This window comes from Trachemys scripta, chromosome 10 (genome assembly GCF_013100865.1).
Source record: "Trachemys scripta elegans isolate TJP31775 chromosome 10, CAS_Tse_1.0, whole genome shotgun sequence".
Lineage (NCBI taxonomy): Eukaryota > Metazoa > Chordata > Testudines > Emydidae > Trachemys > Trachemys scripta.
The window spans coordinates 3,833,096-3,847,527 of record NC_048307.1 but is presented as its reverse complement, the minus strand read 5'-3'; the positions used below and the strand labels follow the sequence as shown (position 1 = coordinate 3,847,527).

Sequence of the window (14,432 nt, the reverse complement as noted above, 5' to 3'; positions counted from 1 at the left end):
AGTCAGTGAGCATTTGGGCCTTTGAAATCTTGTGGGCATCCTTAGGCTGGGATATTTGCTAGTGAATTGCAGGAGACAGGATTGGAGTCTAGGTTTTGCATTATTAATGATTGATAATGTATTACCCCTTTGTGGACACAAGCGGGTTTTGTTCTGCGAGGACAAATGAACTGCACGGGTGGGGGTTTGTGTGTGTGTAGGTGTAAGAGAGGGAGAAGTGTGTGTGTGTGGGGGGGGGATCATCCTTGTCTAATTACAAGTCAACTTCCTTTCTGCAAGAGAGAGATCACAAAAGCAGGAATTTCATCTACACCAGCCAGATCAAAGCCCATTAAGCCCCGGGCTCGGGACTAATGTTGCTGAAAATCACAGCAATGTAGCCCTGCTCGCGGTTCCTATGTGCTGTGAGTCACGGACTCCCTACGTTTCGTGAGTGTGTGTGCAGTGGGCATTGATGGGGCGGCTGGGGTTGGATTTCTCGCCCCTTCCCTTCTGCTGCCATGAAACAGCTGGTGCTGCTGTCACCGGGCAGGCAGCCCCGGGCTGTGGGGAAGGAGGGCTGGACGGGTAAAGCGGGGGGAGAAGAAGTTGAGTGGCTGCCCCCCCCCCCCGAGGAGCCGGCTCGGAGATGCTTTAGTCACTTTCAGGGGGGTGGCTGGCGGGGAGTCAGCAGGGGGGCTGACGGGCTGAAGATGCTCGTTCAGTTTCCACGCGGTTACCTTGGCTGGGGGCGGGGACTCTGGCTTGGCCGCTCCGCCCCCTCGGTGGCTATATACAAGGGGGGAAGAGAGACCCCCAAGCATCAGAGTCTCCCAAACTCCAGCAACTCTTCCAAGGGGAACTAACTTCAGCCCTCGGCCCTTGCTGCTCTGCAGGCTTCGGCCAGCGCCCGCCGGGAGCCAGCGGACCCCTCATCCCATGTTAGTGAGCTCGTTACTTAGTTAGTTACACGATTTTTCTTTCCTCCCCCCGCCGCCTGGACCAGCTGAAGCCCCGCGAAGTTTGTTCCGCGCTCGCCATGAATTTAAGGCACGCGTCTGGGGGCGCATGGAAAACCCTGGGCTTGCTGGCGCTGATGCTGCTGCTCGATCCGGTGGGAGCCTGGTACAAGCATGTGGCCAGCCCCCGGTACCACACGGTGGGCCGAGCTTCGGGGCTGCTGATGGGCATCAGACGCTCCCCGTACCTGTGGCGCCGGGACTTGGGGGATGAGCCAGGAGAGAGCCCGGGCTCGCCCCCCACCGCTGTGAACAGGGCGCCCAGGTTATTGCAGAGCCGCAGGCAAGACCTCAGAGCAGCCGGGCCGCGGACCCAGGCATCCGGGGTGCCAGCCCCCCGCCCCGCCAGAGGCGAGCTCCGTGGGAGAGAACCCGTGGCCCTCACGCGGCTGGGCCTGCAGGACTTAATAGCCAGGCGAACAATCGCTCAGCACCGGGGCCCCCTGCAGACAGGTGCCAGCCTCCTCCCGCAGCGAGCCCGAGCGCTGCCCGCCCCGCAGGGCCCCTGGAGCCGAGGAGGGACCCGGGAGAAGAAAAGGCCAAAGCTCCTGGGGACAGTGATGAAGCAGCAGCCGCAGGGCAGCGAGGAGGGGATCGGGGACTTAAGGTAAATCTCCGCCAGTAAGTATGAGGCTAGAAAAGCCACCTCGCTACTCCGGGGGCGGGAGAGAAACCAGCCCTCACGGGGCTGCAGGGTCCCTGGAACCGGGCTTCCCCGGGTGGCCATGCTTTGAACTAGGGGGTCGGCTGAGCGGCTAACACTTTACTGCGTTAATGGCATGATGGGGAGGATGGGTTCCCAGCGGGGACCCGCTGCCGGGGCTTCAGCAGAGCCCTCCTTGCTCTCACAACAGAGACACACACCGGCACAACAGCCCTCCCAGGCCCCGTCTCACTCACCTGTCCCCTGATCAATTTCCGCTCCTCTCCTCGCGGACTCACCCTGCTCCGAGCGCCTGATGTTAAGCCTCATGGCCGTCCTTGGCGCGGATTTCAATGGGATGGGGATCAGGTGATGGTTTTATTCCAAACGGTTTAAAGCTGTGACCTAGTGAGAGTTTCCTGACCAGGCAGAAGCAGCCGCAGTTCCGCTGTTTGCTGTAAATCCACCTGAGAAGGGAAATCAGCGGATTTACTGATCACAGCAGAGCTTTGGAGGTGCCAGGAAATTCTTGAAACCAGCGATTCAACCGGAGACTGAGATGAACAGTTTTGTCTCTCAGCTCTGAGCCGAACAATGGCATTTTCTTGGAAACCTCTTGGTCGGTGGCTGCTCGCTTCTGGTTTGTACCTTCCTCTGGTTTGGTGGCTGGGGATACAGGCTATTTGGAAGGAAGCATACACAGAAGCTAGTTGTAGACAAAGATTTCTGTGCAGTGCTGAGAACTCGGGATTATTAAATGATGGTCTATTGTCAGGGGGTTGGGCAGCAAGAAAGCAAGATGACCAGGTTAGGTACTTCACAGCACTTACCGTGAATATTCCTCCGGGATGAAAGAGACGGAACTAGCAATACAACTGCACCGAGCCTATCTGGGTGTGTATAGGAAAGGCACCAAAACGCCGCAGTCAAGACCTGTCCCGTTCTTTCTCAAGGCTCGGAAGCTTAAATTGAACACTCAAGAGATGTAACAGAGGGTCCTGTGGCGCCTTTGAGACTAACCGAAGTATTGGGAGCATAAGCTTTAGTGGGTAAGAACCTCACTTCTTCAGATGCAAGTAATGGAAATCTCCATCTGAAGAAGTGAGGTTCTTACCCACGAAAGCTTATGCTCCCAATACTTCGGTTAGTCTCAAAGGTGCCACAGGACCCTCTGTTGCTTTTTACAGATTCAGACTAACACGGCCACCCCTCTGATACTCAAGAGATGGTGGGTTTTGGTACCACTTGATGCTTCACTAACGCTAATGCAAAAAGCCAAAGCCCGTCTGGCTGCTGTTGCTGAAATGTTGGACTGTATGCACAGAAGTTGCAGTCAAACAGTAAAGTAAATTAAGGTGCTTATCCAAACAGGGGTGTGGATCCCATTACCTACACAGGCTTTTCCATCTCCAGCTAATGTGTTCCTTTGGCAGCTGATGGACGTTATTTAACCAAGTTCATTAGGGTCTTTGTTACCCTTTAAAAATAACCCCAGTACTCGCTTTGCATGACACACTATGTGCGGCGGATGTAGGTTTCTGAACTTTAGTTTGGCTGCTTAACCTGGCAACATCTGGTTCATAATGCTATTTCTCTCACCACTTCGATATTTACATCTGAAAAGGTTTGTGCTTCATTTTAAAAGCATCGAAATGAACTAGGTACGTTCTGCACTACAGGCTCAGCCGATTCCAAGAGTGCATCTCTCATTGATTCTCAAAGTGCAGCAGTCCCACCCCATTTGAACGGCCAGCCCCTTAGCTAGTGTAAAACAGAGGAGCTCCGTGGACTTCAAAGGGGCCACAGCCATTTGAGAACGTGGATCTAAATTTCTACCCCTCCGTTCATTCCCTCCCCTTAAAGCCCAGCTTTTAACTCGGACTATAGTAACACCAAAGCAACACTCAATCTATCTGCATGGGCAGGGGGGTTGCTTTCAAATATTAAACACCTTTTCCTCACAGTTATGGTGGGATCTAACTCTGTCTTCCCTGGAGACTCCCTCTGAAGTCTGTGAGAGTTTGGTGGGTGTAGAATTTGTTCCCGAAGTGTTCTGCCAATTTGCCTTCCACCCTTCCCTACAAATAATTTGGGGAGCCCTAGTTTTTTATCCCCCCGGGTTTGATTAAGAGGTTTAAAGTTACAAGCCTGAAAAGTACAAACAAAGGTCGCTTCAGCCTTTAACTGCACCTGTGCTATCCCATTCATTTCACTGCAATTGGCTTGGGTGTAACTGAGGGCAGAATTCACATGTGTGTGCTAAGGTTGTAATTCTGCTTCTTCTCTGTGAGTATGTTTCAGTGGGAGGGTGAGATTTGTGTGTATGTATATTACAGATCCGTCCAAGCCACAATCAAGGGGGTCCAATTTAGAGCGACAAAACCCCTGATATTTGGGGGTACTTGGATCTGGGGTTTTGGTTTGTATACATGATAATTTATAACAAGCAAGCAAGTCTGTAATAAATGTAAATCAAATTCTGATCCCATTTAAATCCATAGCTGAACTTCCATCGATGCTGATATTTTACCCGTATACACTGCCATTTCTTAGAGGATCTCAAAGCACTTTACAAAGACTAAGTATCATTATCCCCATATTACAATGGTGGAAACTGAGATATGGTTAGGGGAAGTGATTTGCCCAGGTCAACATATCTGAGCACTGGCACAACTGAGACATATCAGTCAGACCTAAGACAAACACATGATTTCTTTTTCTCCCTACAGTCTTTCTGAGTCCGAGATATAGTTCCTGATCTGCTGAGCTCGCCCAACAGAGACATTCGAAGAGCAAATGGTTGCCTGACTTGGAAACTGTTTCCTGTAGCGGACGGGGAAGATATTCAAAGCTGGTTCTCCTGACACTCTGATTTCTATGAAAACATATAGACAATTGCCATTTAAAAAAAAATCTCTTTGGTTTTATACCAACTGTGCAAACACAGTGATAAATTCCTGTTGTTTTCAAGTTGACCTAGTGCTATAACCATGGAGACAAAGAGAAGATATTTATTTTCTTTATTTTTTAGATTTCTGTAATAGCATCTTAGCAATATCACAACAATATGTACTGTTTGCTTTCTAGGAACCTGCACTCATTAAAATTGAACGAATCAAAGGAAATGTTTGCTTCTTTGTGTTACACGTTTTTATCAAGACCCGAACTGGGACAGAATTGGGAGAGATAATTCAGTAGTTTGATTTCTCCCAGATTTTTCCGATGTGATGTTTCAACTCTTTGGAATATTTTCCTCCACGTCTTTACCATGAATCTATTTTATGACCCATTATCTATTTACTATCATGCTAAGAATCCACTCAAATAATAAATAAGTATATAGAAATCTTTACCGGACTTGGTTGAGCGAAGACGCTGTAAGTTCCTACTTTTTTAATGTTTATTTTTGGGCTTGGACCTTGATTCATTTAAACCAGAGCTGAGCTGAGTTGAGGTTTTGGGATCCAGATGAAAGCTGGGGTTGGCGGGTTTTGGGTCCGAGACTAAATGAGGGTCAGGGTCTGAGTATGCATTCAAAGGTGTTGAAATCTCATCAGTTGTTCTTGGCAGATTTTGATCCCAAATCATAGAATCATAGACATTAGCACTGAAAGAGACCTCACGGGGTCACTTAGTCCATCTCATTGTGCTGAGGCAGGATTAATACATATCTAGACCATCCCTGACAGATGTTTGTGTAGTCTGTTCTTAAAAACCTCCAGTGGTGGAGATGTCACAGACTCCCTAGATAAGTCTAGCCAGATGAGCTGTTTTTGTGAGACTCCCACTAGCTTGGGCTAAACGCTTGTGAGACTGACTCATGAGTGCTGGAGCTAGGGGGGCCGGGGGGGCTCCTGACCCCCTGGCTTGAAGTGGTTTCCATCACATGCAGGGTTTACCGTTTGGTTCAATGTCTCTCAGTACCCGCACTAGACACATTGTTCCAGCACCCCTGGACTGACTGTTCCTGCCAGGTTTCTGCATCAGAACTGATAGCTGGGAAAATAATCTCGTCCCAGTTTTGAACTCATTCCAGGACTCTAGAATTGGGTTTGGATTGGGAATCTGGGTTTTCAAAAGATTAGTATTAAAGGTTCCAATTTTGGCCCTGGCCTAGATCAAAGTCCAAGCAATCGCATTCCCATCACATGGAAAAGGAGGATGGCTCCTTTGTCTGCTAGAAGAAATATAATGTCGTGCACTTTCATTCACTGAGCTCAAAGCACTTTACAACAAGCAATTAACACGAACAAGTCTCTCAACACCTCAGAAAGGTAGGAATTATTATATGTGTCTTCTACAGATGGGGAAACTGAGGCTCAGAGAGGCAGAGTGACTTGTCCAAGGTCACAGTGAATTAGGAGGAGAAATGTGACCACAACCAGGAGTTCTGAAACTCCCCTGCATACACACTTCTCAAAGCACCAGACCTCAGAGTGTCTGAAGAGAGGTGGCCGAGAGGTTCTCAATCACGCTTCCTGTGATCATCTTGACAATTATTTTGCCTCATATATGGCTTTGTTTTGTCTTAATGAAATAGCAGCTAAACTATGTTAATACCGGTCGAGGGGGCTGTGGGGCATTCCATGTCAGCATCTGGTCATCTTTATAATTTAGATGAGGCCACAGAACATCTGGAGGCTGGTCTCAAGTGCCCACTTATGGGACCTTCAACATTTGATTGCTTAATAGAATTGAGGACAAAACCCACTCGTAGCTACTCCCTTGTAACAGATCTGAGTTCATTGTGGATGTAACAGAGAGCGGCATATGGCCCGCGGGCTTTAGATAAAGATGGAACAGGAGTGTATTGAAGTCCTGTGAGAGCTGCAGGAGGTCAGCAGGCCCAGAGTTTCTCAGACTGAACATCCAAGAACTCATGAACCCCAAGTCAGCGAACACGTTCAAAAATGTGGTTGTAAGTGACTTACCCAAGAGCACACGGTGAGTCAGGAGCAGAGGCAAAAATAAAACCCAGATTTCTTGACTCCAATGCCTGTGCTTTAGGAACAAGCGCTTGACCTTAAATTCTTGTTTGGAAACATTCACTTCCCAGTCTGAGCCATGGGTGTAAATGGAAGAATGACCGCCCACTACCTGCACAGATGCAAATGTCACTTTCCCTACAGCTACAAGATGGATCTGCCTCCCAGGTGGCCATGAGCATTAGCAATAACCTAACAGACCTTTGAACAGTCACCCATTATACCCCCATGTTACTGAGAGCTCCTTAAACCAAGGCACTGATTCACTCGGTCGCTATGAGCCTCACTGATCACGTCTGCAATGCGCGGGAGTATGTCCACGCACAGTGCTCACGAAACTCCCGGACGCATGCGCTGGGAGAAAGGCTCTTTGGTTCTTCCAAAAGCCTTGACAGACCGTCCCAAGGACTCTACAACCTCCGCCTTCGGTGTGCCAGGGCAGGAGAATTCTCAGCCGCCCAAGCAAAGGAGCGAAGGGCCTGCAAACACTCAACGGGGTCTTGCGGCATACTGTGCAGCTGCGAAAGAAACCCCTCTCCACCCGCCTGTTTTGCCCAGCCATCTTCTTATAACTATTGCACAGGATGGTACGTTCTGGCATCAGGGGCTGGCCAGTTTCTCAGGGCACAACTGAAACAACAGCTGTTTGCGTAATGAGCCACGGAAATTGAATCTCAGACAGTCCTGCCGCCCTCACGGAGGCAAAGCTCCCAGTGAAGTCACTGAGCCACAGGGCAATGACTTGGCCTGTGTGCTAAGGTGAGGGGAGAGAAGTCCCACTCACAGGCAGCAGCTGCACCCAGGGTCTGCAGTAGCTTTTGCACCCCCACTCCCTGGGGACAGGCAGCAGTAGGTGGGTACACACAGTGGTAAATCTCCCAGTTCCAATGCTCCTTGAACCCTCCCCATGGACTGGAGACACCATAGCACGCAGCGGAGTTGCACGCAGCACGACATCCCATACTCTGCCCCTGCAGGAGGACCACAGTGACCCCACTGCACCCCAGGATGTGAACTCCAACAGAGGGAGGGTACTGGATTTCCCCCTACGTGCGGAGATCAGAGTCCTGCTCTGTACACGGTGCATGGCCGAGTGTCCCCGATCGATCACTCCTGGTTTGCAGCGGGGGCGGTGTTGGCCAATTCCCTCCCTGCAGCCATATGGCAGCTGCTTCTGCCACCTTTCCGTGGGAAATCCCCATCTTCGCAGCGGCGCCACAAGAGACACCGGCACTAGTAAGTACCACAGCTGCCATCTCCTTGATGTGGTTCCCTGAATGAAGAAGATCTTAGCTGGTCTGAAGTTTATAATATTGTGACTGTGACTCCACCTCACCGTGATCTTGTGAACTCCTAAATGCCAGCTGCCAAAGGGTTCACTGTCATATAACAACAACGCCTATCAGGCCTCACAAACTCACCGCACCTAACACATTGCTGTCATTATATTTATTTATAAAGAATGGCAGGTAAGGCATCAAATAAAAGCTTATATCATACTGGTTATCATGAGCATTGTGAGATGTATGTACAGGTGTTATGCAAGAAGTTGTATGTACATACTAAAAATATGTTTAATTACTATGTAACCAGGCAGGGTTGATAAGCAATTTTTTCCCAGACAAAGGAATGTTGATTTACCTGTCAGCTTAGATCTCTGATTGTTGTTTGCAGTGGAACGTTCTTCCGGGGGGCTTGGGAAGTGGAGGGCACCAAAGGTTACCTGCCGGGCAAAGTAAAGGCTGGCAGAGCTTTGGAGGCCATTGTTTGAGTGATTGTGAGCATCAGGGAAGTGACACACAGTTTAGCCCAGATAGGGCTCTCTTTTGCTAAGACAGAGGGGTAACAAGATGACCCATAGTTCTGGATTCCCTGAGAAATTCCCAGGATTCCTCTAAGTCACTATGGGCAATTTCTGAGCTCTAGACACTATGGTGTCCAGGGCAGAGCAGATTAGGAGCTAACATTCCTACAAAGGGGAAGCTATTTTCCAGGATGAGTCTCATTACTGATCCCTTTAAGTTCTGAACAATCAAAACAGCTTCTTAAGGAAGGCTGGTCTTGTGGTTACAGCCCTAGGCGAGGATGCTGAAAATATGAATCCGATTCACACCCCTTCTCCAACCTCCTGTGTGATTGGGGGCAAGACATTCAGGTCCCAGTCCTCTGCTGTCCTCAGAATCATAGCTGTGAAGGCCTAGAAGAGACCTTGAGATGTCATAAAGTCCACTCCCCTGCGCTGAGGCAGGACCAAGTAAACCTAGACCATCCCTGACAGGTGTTTGCCTAACCTGTTCTTAGAAGCCTCCAATGATGGGGATTTCACAACCTCCCCTGGAAGCCTATTCCAGAGCTTAACTACCCTTAACATTAAAAAGTTTTTCCTACTGTCTAACCTAAATCTTCCTTGCTACAGGTTAAGCCCATTGCTTCTTGTCCTATCTTCAGTGGACATGGAGAACAATTGATCACTGTCCGCTATACAACAGCCCTTAACTTATTTGAAGACTGTTATCAGGTCCCCACCCCCTCTGTCCACTTTTCCTCACTGGTCAGGTTTTCTGAACCTTTGATCATTTTTGTGGCTCTCCTCTGGACTCTCTCTGGTTTGTCCACATCTTTCCCAATGTGTGGGGTGAGAAAGCAGAGAGAGTGAAGGAACTGCCTGCAGGAGACTTGAACCCTGGCTGCAGGCTTGCTAAATGGGCTAACCAGAGACACCTGGCACAGGGAGGGACCCTCAAACAGCTGGTTCCTTATGAGAGAGAGCCAAAGCAGCTTTTTGAGTAGGCTGACACTGGGAAGTCAGCTCTGAGTAGGCCAGCTGCAACCTGAGCCACAGGGTAGACCACCCCCTAAGAACTCCTAGAAGGGACTTTCTGCAGGAACCCTTCGCTTGCCCAGGCTCTGAGGTAAGAGCCAGGCCTTGGGGTAGATTTTTGGGACTTTGAGTTATTTGTCTGAAGAAACCCTGATCCAGGGGAGGGTGATGATTGGATGAGTAGTGTGTGGTGTTTGTAGAAGAGGGAGCATGAAGGTACCTGGGCCACTAGAATGCACATGGGGGGGTGGCCAACTCATTACATGTGACCTTTGGGAAAAGTCCACAAGCACCTGCTTAACTTTATGCACAGGAGTAGTTGCACTGAAGTCAATGGAATTGTGTGTGTAAACTTAACTCCATGTTTAAGTGTTTTGCTGGACTAGGCCTTTAATCTCTCCATGCCTGTTTCCCATCTAGAACATGGAGATAATGCTCCTCTACCTTGCCTGGGCACTCTGAGGATACCTAGATCAATAATACGTCAGCTCACTGCAGGTCCATGTGTGGTCACACCCAATGTGTGCCCCCAAATCTTGCCCCTCTCCTTGTGCAGTGAAAGGGAGTCCTGTGAACTAGAAATCAAAGACCGGCCTGAGCCCAAAGCCAAGCACGCCTGAGCTCTGGGGACGTTTGAAACTCAAATTCAGATCTGAATTATGCAAATAGTGCCCAGAACAACCCCTTGCTGTTGGAATTGCAGGCCTGGCAGGGCAGCGTATGTACTACTAGTTTATGCCACCATGAGTGCTCTAGCCTTCTGCACGTGCAGGAGCAGAGTTTGAGTCAATGGCGTGTCTATTGCAGCAGCTCTGAGGTGGTTGGCGGTGGTCTCCCACTGACCCTTGCAAGCTGGCATTGTCAGCCATGGACACCCCAAACGGCTGGGGCCTCAGCCTGCCCCTATAACCTCATCCCTGACGCTGTAGGAAACCGAGTCCAGGTGGCCTTGGAACGTCTGGAAACTTCAGCAATAAATCTTCCGCTGGCCCAGTGTTGAACTTCAGGTGTGTAACGAAACACAACAGCAGGTGACTTCAATGTAGTTTTTCTCTCCTGTAGTGAACTTCCTGCTTTTCAACAATGCTCAGCTGACAAGTAAAGCTGGCATCAGCGGAAAAGGGGGTGGGGAAGTTGGCCTATCATGCAGAAGACATGCCTGAACGTATGTAGCACAAACCCCTGGATGCCCTGCTGTGTATGTATCTAAGAAGACACATTCCCTGCCTTTCAGGACAGGGAATGTGCTGAACATGGCTGGCTGGCTCCCCATCGCTCTCCATGTACTTATGTTAAACTGCAGTGCGAACAGCCTAGTCAAGTAAATGTCGAGTGCAGCGGTTAGATGTTCCCTTTCAACCCTGGTGCCAGCCTCAGACAGATCTAATCTGTGTGGCTGACTTGTAACCTGCGGGAGCAGCATGACTCTTTGGGGGGGGGGGGGGGCTCAAGAATCCTTGAGCTGCACTGATCCGCATCAGACAAGAGCAGGATGTTTGGAACAGGCAGATAAAACCTTCCCAGAATGTTTTCCCCTACAGTCTGTGCTTTCCCCAGGAATATTGCATAGAAAGTCCCGGGGTAGCAAGGGGGTGCCAAATGGCGGCTGAGGATTTTGTGATGTGAGCACTTATTGAGGGGGAATTGAACACATGTCACCAAATTCATTTCACAAATTCAACTCACTACTAATCTGAAGTTTTTTCTCCCCTATTTTCAAACCTGTAAAGTTTCTAGAGTCTGTTTGCATTCAATACTGTGTCACAATGACTAAAAATAATCCATTAGGCCGCTGGCTTTCAGAGGACTGGAGTTTGTACCTGTTAACAATGTCAATCAGTGCCTGGAGTGGCCATAGAGGCAGATTACCATTCTTGATGGAGTTAAGTGATAAAATGAGGTGCAAAATGTAAAGGTCAGCTTTGTACGGGAGAACACAGGAAGAGGCTGCTGAAAGGCTGTGATTAGAGGAGGAATTGGAGTGTTATAGTCCAGTGTGTGTGAAGGAAACACTTGTTTACCCGCCAATTACCAGGGCAGAAATAGCAGAGGGGCTTCTTCAGTTATAAACTTGTAAAATTATTCTTTCTACTGCTTGGATATTAGAAAAAACTATTTCACTGGGAGGGTGGTGAAGCACTGGAATGGGTTACCTAGGGAGGTGGTGGAATCTCCTTCCTTAGAGGTTTTTAAGGCCCGGCTTGACAAGTCCTGGCTGGGATGATTTAGTTGGGGATTGGTCCTGCTTTGAGCAGGGGGTGGGACTAGATGACCTCCTGAGGTCCCTTCCAACCCTGATATTCTATGATTCTATTCAGAGACATAAGCTGATCACCAGCCTGGGAACAAAAAGGAATTTCCCCCTCTATCTAGTCTTGCACAATTACAGGAATCTTGGGAAGGATTGTGTATTCCTTTGTAATATTCAGCATTAGTCCATCTGGTTTGGTTCAACCGTGCTATCAGTCTTTTCAGATATAGCCAGGTTTACAAAAAAGCAGACGGGATTTTAACATGTTAGGGGGGCGGGATAGCTCAGTGGTTTGAGCACTGGCCTGCTAAACCCAGGGTTATGAGTTCAATCCTTGAGGGGGCCACTTAGGGATCTGGGGCAAAAATCAGTACTTAGTCCTGCTAGTGAAGGCAGGGGGCTGAACTCAATGACCTTTCAAGGTCCCTTCCAGTTCTAGGAGATTGGATGACTCCATTAATTATAATTATTATTATAGGCGCTCTCTGGGCTTGGAGACGAAAGCAGAGCAGGGCGCACCCAGATGTGACTCTGGGGCACACACGGCCTGGATTCAGCCAAAAGCATCATCACAAAGCAAAGATTCCAGAAGGGGACTTCTTCATAGTGTGGTGACTTCTAGGTAGCATGCTGGGCGTCTTCAAGTGTGTTCGGAACTGAAGATGCTCAGATTCCATGGTTATGAGCATGGCATAAATTATATCCCTCTTTCCTCCCTCTCCTTGTCTGTCCCGTCTACTTAGATTGCATGTCCTTCCGGGCAGGGACTGTGTACTTCTGTGTTTGTACAGTACCTAGCACAATGGGACCCCAGACTTGTTTGGTCCCTGGGTATCCCTAGGCTCTATGACCCAGATCCTCAAATGTATTTAAGCTCCTAACTTCCATGGAAGCCTAAGTACCTTTGAGGATCTGGGGTTAGGTCACAGGCTGGCTGGCCCTTTAAGGGGAGTTGGGCTCAGGTCTGGACTCAGTTGCAACTGAGTCATCTCAGCTGTAGACAAGGAAGAGCCAGGGCTTAAATTCAGTCAGAGCTGTCCAAAGCTGAGCTCTAGTAAATATTTTCAAATCTGCCCCTAGCCCTGGCGCGCCCCATGGGGGCCTGGGAAATATTCAGAGAAATTCAGCCCTGGGGAGAACTAAAGCGAGAGGGGAGAGAATGCAGTGAGAAGCATTCCTGTGCTCTGGGAAAGCCCTGGTGAAGGCAGGCTGAAGAGAGTCCCAGGCATAGAGTTAGTCACTTGTGGTGGGCCCTGGAAAAGGGCAAGACCCAGTGGGGCTACCCTGTGGTTTGGTGTTTGTGGGAGTAATGGGGAGCCAGGGAGAGGCCTGGGGACCAGAGGAGAGGATGTAGTAACCACAGGCTACTGGGAACCAGCACGAGGGGCTGGGGGGTAGCAAGTGGCCCAGGGAAGCAGCAGCATGTCTGAAGAAGCAAGCAACTGCTGAACATAGGGTACCTGGGCTGGCACCCAGAGCAGAGGTGGGGATCTGCTACCAGCACCACAGAAGGGGGCGTAAAAGCCCCAAACACAAGCCCAGAGTGGAGCTGAGAACTGAGCCCCAAGGACGGGTTGAGGAGGAGGCAGGAGAATCTCTTGTTGGGATGTTTGGAGTCTTTCTTGGGCTTGTTACCCCAGAAGGGGTCTGGACTCAGCTGGAGGGCTGAGTGGTGGAAGAAAACAGGCCAATACAAGGCCAGAGAGTTGACCAGCTGGGGGTGCTAGTGGTGAAGACCCCTGCAATGCCACGACCTGACTCTAGGGGGTGCTACAGCAGTGAGTGGCACTGCTTGCATGCTACCACAACAAACATGATTAATAATAATCAGACAGCTGGATCGAAAGTCACCAACTTCTATTATTTGTATTGCTGACTGCCAACAACTTTCAAGACGACTGATTACCTGTGGGAAAGCCCTACAAAATAAGGGTAGGACCCTGCCCCCATCAGGTGGACTGTGGCGCTTTGAGGAATTCAGGGAGACTTTTATGTCTAGCACAAATCAAGTGCAAACACCTGTAAACTCAGTGAAAAGCGCAACCAGAACCTCCAGGGAAAGGAAACCTGTGAAAGGTGTAGAGTGCCATCTCATGGCCAGACTTGGGAATGCGATCAGAGAACCGAGAGTTTTCATCCTGTGGGTGGGAGCCCTCTTCACTATGTGAGGTCATACGCCATGAGGGAGCTACCTAAGAAACCTGTAAATCAGTTATACCACAGAGAATTGGAACCACTGGAATGGTGGCCAGGTTTCGCCTTTTATTTCTTGTTGGTTTTGGAGGGTGTTTCTTGCAGCATTCTGGCGACATGTCCAAAAAGCTAAAGACGCTGTCTGTGGACAATGGCCCAGTAGTCCGCAGAGCGGCGTGACTAAACATCTGCATTACAGCCATTTCACTTTGCGCCCAATATACGGCATTGGCATTTTGTGTGGAAAGCCTCCAGCTTTGCCCCGTCTGAGTGTCCCAGTGTCCATGTTTCAGAGCAGCACGGAGAGGATACAGCTCGACTAGATCCTGAACTTGTGGTCATGCCAGGTTGATTCCATGTCTGTTGTTAACGAGCCCTGGCAGATACTGTGATGCCAATCCGGTGAAGAACCTCTGTGTGAGTTGGAGGAACTGGTGAGTATAGAACCCAAATAGGAAAACTGGAGACTACTTCGACAGTCATTATTCAGACGATGGCGTCGCAGGACCTAGGACCTGATCCTAGGTTTTGCAGCCAGATG

General features: G+C 49.5%; 1 protein-coding gene across 1 annotated transcript; it reads left to right on the top strand.

Annotated features, from left to right (window-relative positions):
• The first annotated feature begins 817 nt into the window (after positions 1–817).
• NPW (neuropeptide W) lies at positions 818–4,748 on the top strand. The gene is made up of 2 exons (XM_034784560.1): positions 818–1,605; positions 4,371–4,748. Exons 1-2 carry the CDS (start codon positions 1,019–1,021, stop codon positions 4,390–4,392), a joined length of 609 nt encoding a protein of 202 aa, XP_034640451.1. The 5' UTR covers positions 818–1,018; the 3' UTR covers positions 4,393–4,748.
• The last annotated feature ends 9,684 nt before the right edge of the window (positions 4,749–14,432 follow it).